This window comes from Taudactylus pleione, unplaced genomic scaffold, assembly GCF_031769625.1.
Source record: "Taudactylus pleione unplaced genomic scaffold, aTauple2 ptg000214l, whole genome shotgun sequence".
NCBI lineage: Eukaryota > Metazoa > Chordata > Amphibia > Anura > Myobatrachidae > Taudactylus > Taudactylus pleione.
In genome coordinates, this window is record NW_028284616.1 from 15,365,060 (window position 1) to 15,379,419 (window position 14,360).

The 14,360-nt window shown below is 41.9% G+C and overlaps 1 protein-coding gene across 3 annotated transcripts in view; it reads left to right on the top strand.

The window, feature by feature from the left end:
* The window catches only part of CPAMD8 (C3 and PZP like alpha-2-macroglobulin domain containing 8), a 185,474-nt gene that overhangs the window by 20,840 nt on the left and 150,274 nt on the right, over positions 1–14,360 (top strand). For all 3 annotated transcript variants that reach the window (XM_088478478.1, XM_088478479.1, XM_088478477.1), the window contains exons 2-5: positions 921–1,072; positions 7,082–7,104; positions 10,668–10,833; positions 11,310–11,362. In XM_088478478.1, coding sequence (XP_088334604.1) covers positions 921–1,072; positions 7,082–7,104; positions 10,668–10,833; positions 11,310–11,362 — 394 coding nt within the window. The remainder of the gene's footprint in view (positions 1–920; positions 1,073–7,081; positions 7,105–10,667; positions 10,834–11,309; positions 11,363–14,360) is intronic.

Below are 14,360 nucleotides of genomic sequence, written 5' to 3' on the forward strand. Positions count from 1 at the left end.
AGCGGCCAAGAGGCCGCAACTAAAAAAAACAGCGCCCACCCTGATTCAGACCAAGCTCTCGCTTTTTGCGAGCGCCTCTGAATCAGGCCCACAGTACATGGTTGTCCACTCTCCGAGAGTGACTGGAAGACTCACTGATTTGGGAGCAGGCAATTGTCCCAGAGGGCACTTACCTTCCACAGAGTGAATGGGGATGTGTTTGATGCTGTGAATCACGTCACTGAGTGCTGCTCATGACTGAGCACCAAGTGGGCAGGGGTCTGATTATGCTGTTTGTGTTACCATATGCTTTTTTGTTGCCCACTTGATGATGTAATATTATTAAACCATCAGTATCCTCTTTTCATACCTTGCACTTCCATGACATACCCTTCAATCCCATATCTATATGACTGGTTTTTGTTTGTTTGTTTTTTAAACAATATTTTTATGCCTTTGAACATGAAATTGAATATATCTTATAACTCTTCCTTTTGGAAAATCACTGTATGGCATATCTCTCAACATTTAGAGACGCTAAATAACTAGGCTTACCATACTATCCCTCAAATTGGGACACTCATGAATTCCACCGGTTTTGTGGCTGGCTGACTACAAGCCTACATTTCACCTGGTTTTAATCAGCCACAGAACCTGTGTAATGCATGAGTGTCCCAGGAATAGTATGGTAAGAAAATAAACAACCCCCCCTCCTTCCCCCACTTGACAGCCTATTAACGAACACTTTTGGGCACAACTGATGCACCGTATTTGAGCGAGGGCTGGAAATGTAGAGTGTACTGCCACAATCGGGATAGCTGGGGGAGGGGGGGTTATGCTCTATGAAAACAGAACTAAACAAAGTATCTTATTTGAGCTTTTATCATTCTGCCTAGCTAATATTGTATGACAGTCCATTGTCATGATTCTCTCCTTCCTAGGGGCTACCTGGTAGCAGCTCCATCTGTTTTTCGCTCAGGGGTAGAAGAAGCAGTAAGTATCACCATCTTCAACACAGCTGCAGAAACCAAGGTCCAAGTGAAACTGGTGGTAAAAGGCGAAACTGTAGCTATAAGCCATGGGACAGTGTTAGGTAAGCAAACATCTTTTCTCTATAATAACTTAGATTATGCATTTCAATACATTTAAATATAAGTACTCATTAATATTATTGTTTTTACATGTATCTCTTATCTGTCCGGGCTCATTTACAGTTACGCCTTTCTGCTACTAATGCACTATTCATCCCCTCATCATTAAGTAACCCTCCTCAGATAGTATTAACTCCTCCAACATAATCCTAACACAATTCATAATTAGTAACCCTTAATAATGATTAGCTCTCTCATCCCCAATAAATGGCACAGTCTTTAAAATAGGAAATCGGTTCTGCGCCAGTACAGAAGTGATTTCCTGCTGCAAGCCTGACCCCCTTGCAGTGATGTAACAGTCTGTGACCATCGACATAACTGACCATTTCATGCAAAGAGAAATCAAAGAGGGGAAATGAAGTTCCCCGCTGAGTTTAAGGCCGTAACTAAGGGTGTGCGAGCAGTGCGTCCATGCAGAATGCTGTAAGTGGCACAGTTGCTCACCCACAGCCCCTGCAGCTGGTTATTAGGGTGACTTGAACGGCCAGAATTGCTGCTGCAGTGCTTTTTGAATCTCCAGATGTACACATTGCAGCTCTTACAGCCACAGGAGCATCCTGGGATGCTCTGGGCAGTGCTGACACCCCCGTACTGGTGGCCCTGCCCACTCTACATGACATCATGCATTCAAGGGATGTGGCTGGCAATCTCTGCATCTCTGGATCAGCAAGTGGACTCATGATTAGTCTGCCCTTGGCCTTTGACCCACTCTGCTGAGCACTGCAAGAGGGGTGGGAGGGGGGAAAGTGACCTGGCGAGGCATTTAGACCTACAGGGGGATTAGTAGTTACAGGAGGTGGGGAAAAGCCGCAGGAGGATCTGGTACTATTAAAGGAGGGGGTTAAAGCCACTTTCAATTAAAAAACAAACAAACTCCAGTTAAATGGTTAAGCACCACATCTTCCATGAATCCCATTTCCTCCCTCTGCCTCATCAATATAACCCCTTCATATTAATTAACAGCATTATAATAACAGAAGCAAAAAAAAATAATGTTAAGTAACCCCTTATTCTTAACACTCCTTTGCACTCTAGGCTGCAGCTTGATCAGTCTATTGGTTGATCAGGTGCTGTTCACACAGAAATAATGCCTCTGTACTGTTGCAGAGTACTGTACAGTACTTGTGCTACACAGGATACACTTCCTGCACTGACACCAGAAGTATGGTCCATGCTCTGGCGCAGAAATACGGCCTTTATGAAAATACATACTTGTGCATTGCCATGGAAATCTAGACCTTGCCCTGAGTATGGTACTACAGTTCTAACATATCAATATAGAAGCTGCACAAATAATAAAAGCACTCCTGATTAATTCTTCCTTTCTCCGCTTCTCTAGTACAGAATGAGATTTTCCACCTTCAGATGGCTTTAATTTATTGGCGTGTATATGAGCTCATGCAACTTTTACTAATTGCAGCATTTTAACTTTATAGCTTCCGCATGTATTTTTCTTCCATATCTTTAAAGCAGGGAACATTATATCATAAGGAGAGCAAAGCAGAACTTTGAAGAATCCCAGAGCAACGGAAATAAACAACTCTGATTGCTCATATAAATAAATGGCAGAGAAGCTATAAAGCAGTGTGGGTATGAAATGGTACAAGCCAATAAATTAAAGTTCATCTCAGGATGGATAAAAAATAACAATAACCAGAAAGTAATTAAGTATCAGCAGAATGTACCAATACACACATGCAACAACAGGGGCTCCCAAAGTTTTAGAAATGTTAGAAGTAAAGTGATCGCTAATGCAATCACTTTAATTTCTGGTTTGGGGGCGGCCACATTACTGAGCATGTGCGATCATCTGACCACACAGGTACGAGTGGCCATTGCTAGAGAGGGATCCGAAGGTAAATAGCGCAGAAGGTAGCCTATAGGCTTCAATGGATAACACCATCTAAAGATAGCGTTAGTTAACAGGCCAAACTCTGAAATGCTTGGTAAATTTGACATTTTAGCAGCCCCCATGGAAAACCTATAGGGGCTGCCTGTGCAATTGAAAACGCAGGCGTGCAGCAGATATCTCCGATATCTGCTGCGGTCCTCCCCAGATACAATCAGGGAGAGGGCTTAATATTTGAAAGTACCTCTCCACTCCCCACACTGAAAATACCCACTCTATATATATATAAGTCCAGTATAGCCCGCACTCACTGCAACCAATGTCAGCCCAAAGGGGTGCACCTCAATGTAACCACATGGAGCATCCAGGGTCCATACATTTGTAGAAAAATAAAGTAGCGAGGGCACTCACCATAATTAAGCAAAATTAAGTCCAGTTTATTCACATACCACCAGTGTCATATAGCTGTAAAGTCCGACGTTTCGGAGAGACCAGGCCAGAATTGTTAGGCCAAAGTGTGGAGAGGCAATAATATACAGATACACAAATATAGAAAGCTCTAATGCGCTGGTGTCTTATCACACAGTTAGTACTTCCCTTTAGAATAGATGTCTTCTTAGTGTCTATTCCTTTTCAGAATGTTGGGCATCCATATCATGAAAAACATAAGTCATGCCACAATCATGGTATAGTATTGTTACAGTAAAACAAATTTATTGTTCATATATAAACACAGAAAAAATCAAAGTAAATATCCATTCAATAAAACAAATCACACATGTGAATCCATAGTTAAAATAGATGGGAAATTACCAGAAGTCCCATAATATAGGGCCTGTAAATGTACAGTTGGAGGTCTTTCCGGAATACCTCTTACCCTATATAGTTTCTTCTGGGATTTCCTTATCCTCCAATAGTCCTGTCACACGTGTCCAACGCGTTTCGGGAGTGTTACCTCCCTTCTTCAAGCAGTGTGACAGGCAGTACACAAATTCTTCCTTAAATAACCTATACTTCATCTACTTCCAGGTCATAGGTCTTATTACATCAAGTACCACACAAATGGGATTCTCATTAGCAAAAAATAATCACAAGCTTAAATTAACATTCTAGGTCCTTTTCATGCGATTTTATAGTATTATTAAGCTTTTATCTGTTTCTATAAATGAGGCAATAATATAGACTAGATCCCTCCACACACACTTCCCCCACAAATGACAATAATATTCACTACATCTACCACCTCTTCCCATATACTTGCTTCTCATTGAAGATGACTCACTGGCTTTTGCAGATCTGCATAGGAGAAGAGGTAGGGATAGCTATCGATGGATAATAACCATCAATGGTTAGTCACCAATGATCGATGTTTTACAATCAATGGCAGCGATCCAATGGTTCTCCCCGATCGATGGCACAGAGCCCTGAAATGTTTTTTTACCGTCAGAGAGAAAGCCTAGCTCCTCCCCTGACATGACCTGCAAAGCCCCATCCCCATCTCTGAATTTCCAACTGCCCAGTGAGTAATACAGCAGGGACAGGGGAATGGGTGCAGGTTGTGCGGTGCACACGGGCCCCTGCACCCATAATTTTTTTTCATATTTACCTCTCCGATGTCCCACGGAGTAGCGCTGCTGAAAACGTTGGGAAAATAGCTGCTGCTGGGAAAATGGCTGACGGGGAGAGAGGAGGGGGCCCGTGTTCACTCCCCGTCCGGAGCCCCCTCCTCTCTTAATACATCCCTGAGTAGGGATGACAATCGGTGGGCTAAACCATTGATGGCCACCCCTAAACGAACGTGAGATGAGAGGGAGGATGCAGGGACATGAGGAGAAGGGAGGGGCTATGTCAATATTGGTGCAATAAAGCAAGTGCCTCTGCAATATGCATTTAGGCACTGGCAGCAAAATTAGTGCACCTGCCAGCCCCCACCCAGGAGAGCTAGGTTACTTTTGTGTAATTGACAGTGCCTCTGCTAGATGCTCTAAATCACTTGACCAGAGGTACTATCAGTGACCCACAAACCCCACACCCTCCCTTCTCTGGTCTGCCCGCATCTAGACCGTGTCAGAGCAGCATGAACTTCTCCTGCCAGCTCTGTCACGGTGTGCCTTGGCCCGTGGCTCTTCTACATGCATCAAGAACTTGCTGCACTCTCATTGTGTTCCTACACTTGTTATAGCTTAGCATCATAATTAGACTTTTTTTAAATGATAAAACATTAAAATACATGCAGGAGGGCCCCCTGGGACCTAGTGGGCTCTAGGTGGCTGCCTACAAAGCTTGTGGATGATCCAGCCCTGCTTATTTGCACTTTTTCAGAACTTGCCTACAGTATGCCTACCTATACTACTCAGTAATGCATCATCAAAATTGTCCCAATCTCCACTCTGAATCACACTCTTCCAATTAGATTGTAAGCTCTTTCATGAGCTGGCTCCCCTCTACTCTTTTTTCATGTCTGCAATCATTTTGTCTACCTTGTATGTCCTTATTTTATATATCTCCTATTTTTCCCACTGTCCAGTGCTATGACGCCTTACAAATTAATGATGATAATAATAAATATAATTACAGTATAATAGTCCTAGTTGGGTGGCAATTTGCTGCACTATCTATATTTTACATATCTGTCAGATTTAGTTAGAGTTCAGGACAGGCAGTTAATAAATTACAACCTAGTAAAAAGGGGGACGGACCCTAGATTGCAAAACCCTAAGCACAATGTGAGGTGCTACTTGCTGAGACTTGTAGTGCTGCAAGCATAAAGAAACATATGCAAGTGCACACTCTAACAATGCTGAACTTAATAATATAACTGATAAATAGCATCAAAGAGGTTCTTTGCATAATTATGGATCTGCCCACCGCGTCCAGGTGACCTCTATCAGGCAGGTCCCTAACACTCCTATGGAGCAAATATAGGGCACGGGACCCCCCAGGCCAACCAAGCAGAACTGCCCCATGGCATCACACTACTGTGAGATTTAAAGTGAGGGTTAAAGAATAAGAAATTCTTTATTATTCTTTAACCCTCACTTTAAATCTCACAGTAGTGTGATGACATGGGGCAGTTCTGCTGGGTTCTTTATTATTCTTTGATTTTAATAATTTGTCCGATTACATTTGAGCCCGTGAAAATAGGGGACTGTGCGTAAAAATGGTTGCAATTCTGAAACGCTTCATACTATATTTTTTTTTCGATCCCTTGATTTAAAGCTGAAATTCTACACTTCAATTGCATTCTGGTGGCTTACAGAGTCAAAACTATGAAAATTGTGTCAGTGTCCAAATCTATTTTGACCTAACCTGCGCCGTAATATGGATTTATGGCTGGTAGCTAATCACTTTCCAGTGCTGTGTACATTCCCTCCATAGCGTCTTATGCTATACTTAAGATAGGGAGTACATTAGTCCATTTATATTTTACAGTAGAGGAGATCTTATCTCATACCCTAGTGTGTATGTGTGTGAGCATGTGATAGGGAATATAGATTGTAAGCTCCACTGGGGCAGGGACTGATGTGAATGGCCAAATAGTCTCTGTAAAGCGCTGCGGAATATGTGTGCGCTATATAAATAACTGGTAATAAATAAATATATGATTTACAGTACAGGAGATATCACATATGAATTTTATTCTAGTATTATTATTATTATTATCATCTTATTTATATGGTTCCACAAGGGTTTCGCAGCACCTCACAAAGTACATAAATAAATGAGCAAACAAGAAAACAGCGACTTACAGTACAAAACAATGCAGGACAAGGATATAGTTTATGAACATTGTTGCAATAGCGTCAGCGATCATAACACTCCAAAGCAGCAGGGTGTCAGCAACCAAGGTGCCCTTGTGGGGAGTTTGGAGTAGATGGTCGTATGAGGAAGGGAAGGAGAAGCACATGAGGGAAGAGGGCCCTGCTCATGAAAGCTTACATTCTAAAGATATGATGTAGATAAGTGACTAATAAAGATATTGTTTTAATTCATGGTTTCCTTGTATAAATTATGCTCGGATAATGTTCTGTGTTTGCAGTACACTGCTCAAAAGTAATCACTAGTGGTGTATCTCACTCATTTCTGTTCTTTCATGTTTCAGATAAAGGAGTGGTGAAGATCAAGGTGAGTTCATATGAACAAACAGTAACGTCTGGTGTTACTTTCACGTAATCTAATTAGGAAGCAAAAAAAAAAAGAAATTGGAATGATAGAAAACCCACAGAAATAACTATTATTTATTTATTTATTAATATTTACATAGTTCCAGAATTTAATATTGAGCTTTATAATCTGGAACAAAATAGCATTAAAACGAGACTGGGTAATCAGACAAAAAGGTAACAATTATTATATATCAATTGATATGTAAGAAATTAATGTTCATTAAAAACTTAACTATTGAATATACAGAGAGTAAGTCCACTGTAAAGGGAACAACCAACCTTAGACCCACCATGTACCTTCATATGCAGAAGTCCACCTAGATTTCAACCAAAAAATATTGCTTTGCAGAGCAAGATGGTATCTTTTATGGAAGAGCAAAAGCTTGCATAGGCAGAGCAGATGGATTGGGGCAGACAATAGCGTTACTTGCGGTGTATGGAGTAGTCTCAATCTGGTGCCTAGTGTTCTGGAGCAGTACATAAATGTGTCATTTTGGGGAGGCTATGAGGCAGTGTTTATAGAGAGCTAGTGTGTGCACCAATATACAATGCATATGTAGGCAAATACACCCATCATATGTGTCGGTAGCCTAAACACGAGGAGCTACTAAACACAAATCAGGCCATGCCACATGTTACATTCAGGGCTGACATGCAAACACCTGCAAAGACAAATGTATGTAGTATATATTTATTTATTATTTAATTCCAAGTTATTTATATAATGCACACATATTCCACAGCACTTTACAGAGAATATTTGTCCATACACATCAGTCCCTGCCCCAGTTGAGCTTACAGTCTATAATTCCTACCACATGTATACACACTAGGGTTAATTTTTTTGTCAGGAGCACAATTAACCTGCCAGTATATATTTTGGATTGTGAGAGGAAACTGGAGTACCCGGAGGAAACCCACACAAGCACAGGGAAAATATACAAACTCCACACAGTTGGACCATGGCGGGAATTGAGCCCACAACCTCTGTGCTGTGAGGCAGTAATGCTAACCATTACACTATCCACCTATTCTTCAGTCTTGCACTGGAAGATAAAGCAACACACAGAATAACAGCAATACAAACATTTACAGCATTATAAATGTGAGAATGTTTCAAATTTTCCATTTGTTTGCCTCTTGTGGTGGGAGAGATCCCATGTGTAGAGGTGGAGAGCACAGGGAGAGGCACTAAGATGTGTGCATTTGGCAGAATGGGACCCATGTGTCCGGAATGGGGTTCTTTTAACGTGTATTAGTCATTTAAGGAAGGGAGTGGATGCATGTTAGCCTCACATTGGAGGAATTTGTACATTCCCAGAGAATATATACTAAACTCGCTTTACCCTTTTATCACCCAGTGTCAGCATTTCTAGAATATTCAGCTAATGACATGTAATAATGTGCAATATAAGTTTATGTATCAAAATCAGTATATAATGGATACAGTGAGACAGGAAAAAGGGAAGGAATAGATACTGTGAATATGCTAATGAAAAAGAAAGAAAGAACAGCATTACATAAAATTAGAAGATTGTATAATTTGATTTTTCTAAGCAGTTGTACCTAGTACAAATTAAATCTGAATATATAGCTTTATATGCCTGCGATCATTGGGGTTTTAGTTCCTGTTACATCTATTTTCCTCATTCTTTTACAAAGCACCATTATTAATAATTGACATATTAAAAAGAAAAAAAAACAGCTCACTTATGGGGGTAAATTTACTATAGTGAGAGTTTTTAGAAGTGGAGATGTTGCCCATAGCAACCAATCAGATTCTACTTAACATTTAAATAGCACCTTCTAGAAGATAATAGCTAGAATGTGATTGGTTGCTATGGGCAACATCTCCACTTCTAAAAACTCTCACTTTAGTAAATATACCCCATGATATCTATTAACTTTAATACTGGTAACATACAGTCAGGTGCATAAATATTGGGACATTGACAGAATTTTCATATTTTGGCCTCTATTCACCACCACAATGGCTTTGAAATGAAACAAACAAGATGTGCTTTAACTGCAGACTTTCAGATTTAATTTGAGGGTAATTACATCCAAATCAGGTGAACGGTGTAGGAATTACAACGGTTTCTATATGTGCCTCCCACTTTTTAAGGGGCCAAACGTAATGGGACAAACTAAACAAACCTAAATCTAAATTTCACTTTTTAATACATTGTTGCAAATCCTTTGCAGGCAATTACAGCCTGAAGTCTGGAACACATAGACATCACCAGAAGCTGGGTTTCATCCCTGGTGATGCTCTGCCAGGCCTGCAAATGTCTTCAGTTCCTGCTTGTTCTTGGGGCATTTTCCCTTCAGTTTTGTCTTCATCAAGTGAAATGCATGCTCAATCGGATTCAGGTCAGGGGATTGACTTGGCCATTGCATAACATTCCACTTTTTAGTCTTAAAAAGCTCTTTGGTTGCTTTTTTTCAAGACCATCGCGACCATCAACCTGGCCGCTCGCTATAGCTGTGGGTGGTAAGGCTGCACAAAAAAAAAAAACGCCCTGATTCAGAGTGAGCGCTGTTTCAGAGCATCCGGCTCTGAATCAGGGCCAGTGTCCACAACTGGTTGAATACTTAGTTACTACAAATGTATCATTTAAGCTTGTAGTTGGAAACAAGTAACAATTTGTTGCAATTCAATGTTCTCATTTATAAATCACAGAACAAGCCTGTAGAGACAATCCACAGCTGTTAGTGATTGAACTGGCGTCCCAGTTGCAATCCCGCTGATCCTGCAGCTTGAATAATAAATGTTATATTACCTCAGTCCAAACGGGCAGATATATTCTCCACCTATAATCCCCGCTCACTATAATCGCATGGCTACGCCAAAAGGCCCAAAACCGAATACTTTCCTCCATGTGAGTATCTAATGGTGTGCAGGGGAAAGTGCTGTAAGCGGTAATGAGCGGCTGCTGTTGTTACCATTCCTATGGACCAGATGGTAATGTACCATCTCTGGGGACAGATTAGAGTTAGCCACTGTGGGGGGAGGTTAGGTTTAGGCACCCCCCGGGGGGACTTAGGGTTAGTCACCCCCCCGGGAGTGTTAGGGCTAGGCTGCGTGGAGGGGGGGTTAGGCACCAATGGGGGGAGGAAAGGATTAGGCACCCCTCCCAGGAGGGATAGGTTAAGGGTGTGGGGAGGGGGGTTAGGTTTAGGCACCCCCCGGGGGGACTTAGTGTTAGGCACCATCCTGGAGTTTTTGGGTTAGGCACCGCCAAGGGTGGTTTTGGGTTAGGGGGGGCAGAGGCAGGGGAGGGTTAGCCTACTTACCAGCCCCAGTCGGGATGTTGATCTTCCGGGCTTCGGTATGAGAACTGCTGGCTATTCAGCTGTCGGTATTTCATACCGATTTCTTATGCCCATGTACTTTTACATTTGTATCACATGTGTGTTATTATGGATAGGTCCCAGTCTTATTCTATTACCCATTCACTGACTTACCATATGCTGGGGAATCATGGTACCATGTGCTCATCATTATATTCTCTATTACAGGTCCCACCAGGACTAAGAGGCCAAGCTCATCTGAAGGTTTGGGGCAATCGTCATTTGAATGATGAAGGATTCATTTTCCACAACTCTACCACTGTTACATTGGATAGCAAAGGATCATCATTGTTTATACAGACTGATAAACCTGTGTACAAACCCAAGCAGAAAGGTTAGATAAATATATATATATATATATATATATATATATACATACACACACCATTTTGTATATATATATATATATATATATATATATATACACACACACAGCGGGTAAAATAAGTATTGAACATATCAACATTTTTCCTAGTAAATATATTTGTAACGGGGCTATTGTAAAGAAACTTTTACCAAATGTCAGCAACAACCCATGCAATCCACACATGCAAAGAATTTATGGACATCTATGGTTTGATTTCTTTGCATGTGTGGATTACATGGGTTGTTGCTGACATTTGGTGAAATTTCATTACAATAGCCCCATTACAAATATATTTACTGAGAAAAATGTTGATGCGTTCAATACTTATTTTTATTTTATATATGCATGTGAGTATATGTGTGTGTGTATATCTGTATATACAGTATATTCAATTGAGGAATGAATGTACCTTCACTCTGTCTCTCTGAAATCTCTATCTCTAGTGCTGATCAATATGTACATGGTGACTCCAGACCTACAGCCAATCAAGGAAAAGGTATTTTTTTTAGGAAGCTATTTTTTAATCCCTTCCTTTGGTAACAGCATGTGCCACTATATTGAGGATTTCCTGAAAGGCTTTTCCAGACAAATGCGTAATCCATCTTGTGAGGCTTTTTATTTTCACTATGGAACACAAACAGAAGTTGATTGTTGTTAACTTCTGTTTTTTTATTGTGTTTTACATAGCAAAGTATGTATCAAGAAAAGGAACAGTAATGAATAGGTTTGCAGAATTCAACTCACGTTTATTCCATTAACAATTTCCTCTGAAGCATAAATTACCTTTACAGAGATAAAATACCTATATGGATAACAAACGGTGATAAAATTAGAAGGATTCCAGTTATGGTTCACGCTTTAGTGTTGCACTATGAAAACTGGACAACTTTTCAAATTATAACTGACTCTGATTTTGATATAGTATATTTCTGTTACTAATAACTAGAATAGCTGTCTAATATAGTGCACCCCATATTGTACTTCATTGTACCTTTATAGAAAAGTTTTCAGAAACTCATGATTGTTCTATAATGTACAAAAGCACTAGAACAACTTGTCTAGCAATTGAAAGCAAAGATTTCAAGATTTTATGTTTTTTTTTTAATTCTGTTTATTGTACAGCAAGAAGAAAAATATACAATATACTTGTCAAGAATAAAGCAAAATACAGCACCTTAGTACTAGTCTAAATTATTTATTGACAAAGAACAAAAATAGAAATCGCTGTGTTTTTTAATTTGTACAGTAACACAGATAAAAATGGTACAATGGTACAGAAAAAAAAACCATAAAAAGCAAAACTGTATGAATATAAACAATATTCTTAAAGAATGAGGAAAAGAACCACATAAAGGCAAACAAAAGTACCAAATATACAGAGACATAGATATACAAGTGAGCAAAACATTAGTGTAAGACATAACATAGAGTATGTATATTGTACCCATGCCACAGTAGGGTCCGTGTAGAAAGGTAAAATAAAATATATAATCTATATATCTTGGAGGTAAAAAATACAAATTCAACCCAAAGTGGTCGAGGGGACCTAAGGAAAAATGAGTCAGGAATAAGTATTTTCTCTTTCGTCTGGGCTGGGGGACACTGGACCATGGGTTGTAGGTGGGAAGGCGTGGATTTGGCACTAACACTGAAATCTACAACTCCTCCCCTCTGCAACCTCTGACTTCAGTGTAAGTTTAGTGCCTGTAGAGAGAGGCACTCTGCTCTGCAGCCCTGGTTTAGCGTAGGGATTTTCCTTTATTTGTAATGTTATGTGTATGTTTTACTATAGGTACTGTGCGCTGCTTATAGCAGCACACAGCTAGAGTGTAAAGCGGCGGTGAGAGCCTCATCTAAGGGGGGGGATGGCGCTGAGCGCTTTCCCCATTCCACACACTCCGGTCTTTGAAGAGGCCGTCTGGGCCCGGGGATAGCGCGCTGCTGTTACCTGGTAGAGGTGCAGGCAGTCAGCGTGGTCCTGGATGGCGGGCGCCATTTTACCGGGTTTCTTGTCGGCGGCTCCTGACCGCAGGTGAGACTTACAGCAACACCACACTGGACATGCTGTTCTTGGAAACTATGCAGTGTTGGGCCTGGTTATTACTTAGATGGGGGACCACCTGGGAATACCAGGTGCTGTAGGTAAATGCGGGTAAGTCCAAGTGCTTTCCCCAATGAGGGGAGTAACACTTGAAGGAAGGAGCAGTGAGGCTTGCTTCAGTATGACAGGGGGAGGAGCCATGGCTGCTGGTTCCCCACGTTCTCTAGTGGCAAAATGCAGGCTCCCAGGAAGTCTGATCACAGGACACAAGCCTGAACAGCATGGAGGGAGGACAGAGCAAGCTCCTTTCCTTCTGCAGTGTACAGCTAAGTTGTAATGTTCTGTGTTAGTTGTGGACCCAGGGTGGTGACAGGAGCAGACACAGAAGCGGATTTAAATAAAAAGGTAGAATCTTTAATGAGTGATTTAGCAGACATGGGAATGGCAAAAGCAAAAGTCCAGGTTTAGCACTAAAGTGCACTTGAAAACTGTAGTGAGGATAATGGGAGAATGTCCAGATAGTGGCAGATAAGAACAGTCCAGTATGCAGGTTAGTGAGCTGAAAAAACACAGGCAGAGGTGATGAGTCCAGCTGGGAGTGAAATGGAGGCAAGGTGCAGGGTGTCAGCAGGCTCAGGCACTCAGGGCCTGATTCAGAGCCGAACGCTCTGACCAGAGCGCTCGCTCTGAATCAGTGCCCTCCTCCATGAAAATGGAGTGACCACCCACGGCATATGCGAGCGTCCATGATGATGGTCGCGATGGTCTTGACCATCGCGACCATCGGGCTTGCGACGGAGACCCTGCGGTAGGGTCTCGTTGCCGCAAGCCCTGGAGTGATTTTGGCTCTATCAGAGCCAAAATCACTCCCACTGACATCACTAGTGATGTCAGTGGGGCCGGCTTCAGATGGTAGGCGTTCCCATGGGAACGCCTCCGTCTGGCAGGCACGCCCCAGCACGCCCACCAAAGGGGGCGTGCTGTCAATCAACATCGACAGCACGCCCCCTTTGGTGCGAGACCCGGAGCTCCCTCCGTCGTGCGCATGCGCAGTGGGGGAACATTGACCCGTTTGCGAGCGTCCCTGAATGACCCCCTCAGGCAGGTGAAAAGGTAGTGGAGGATGCAGGATAGTCCAGCGGATTTTTGGAGCTGACAAGCAGGCTGGAAGGTAGCGTTTTCACAGGTAACAAGAGGTGAGCACAGAGAACTCCCTCTCAGCTAGGCTGAGATACACGTTGCACTGGCAATGAAGGAAGGCTCTGAACCTTCCTAAATACCCCATGCCGCGCTATGACTGGCTGAGAGGAGCACATGACTCACCAAGATTGGGCAGTTGAATCACATGGTCAGAAGGCAAGATGGCGGTGTCCATGTCAAACGGAATGGAAACACCAGCCCTGAGTGACAATGTGCCCGCACAGAAACACGCGCAGCCAATGCCCCTCGCCAA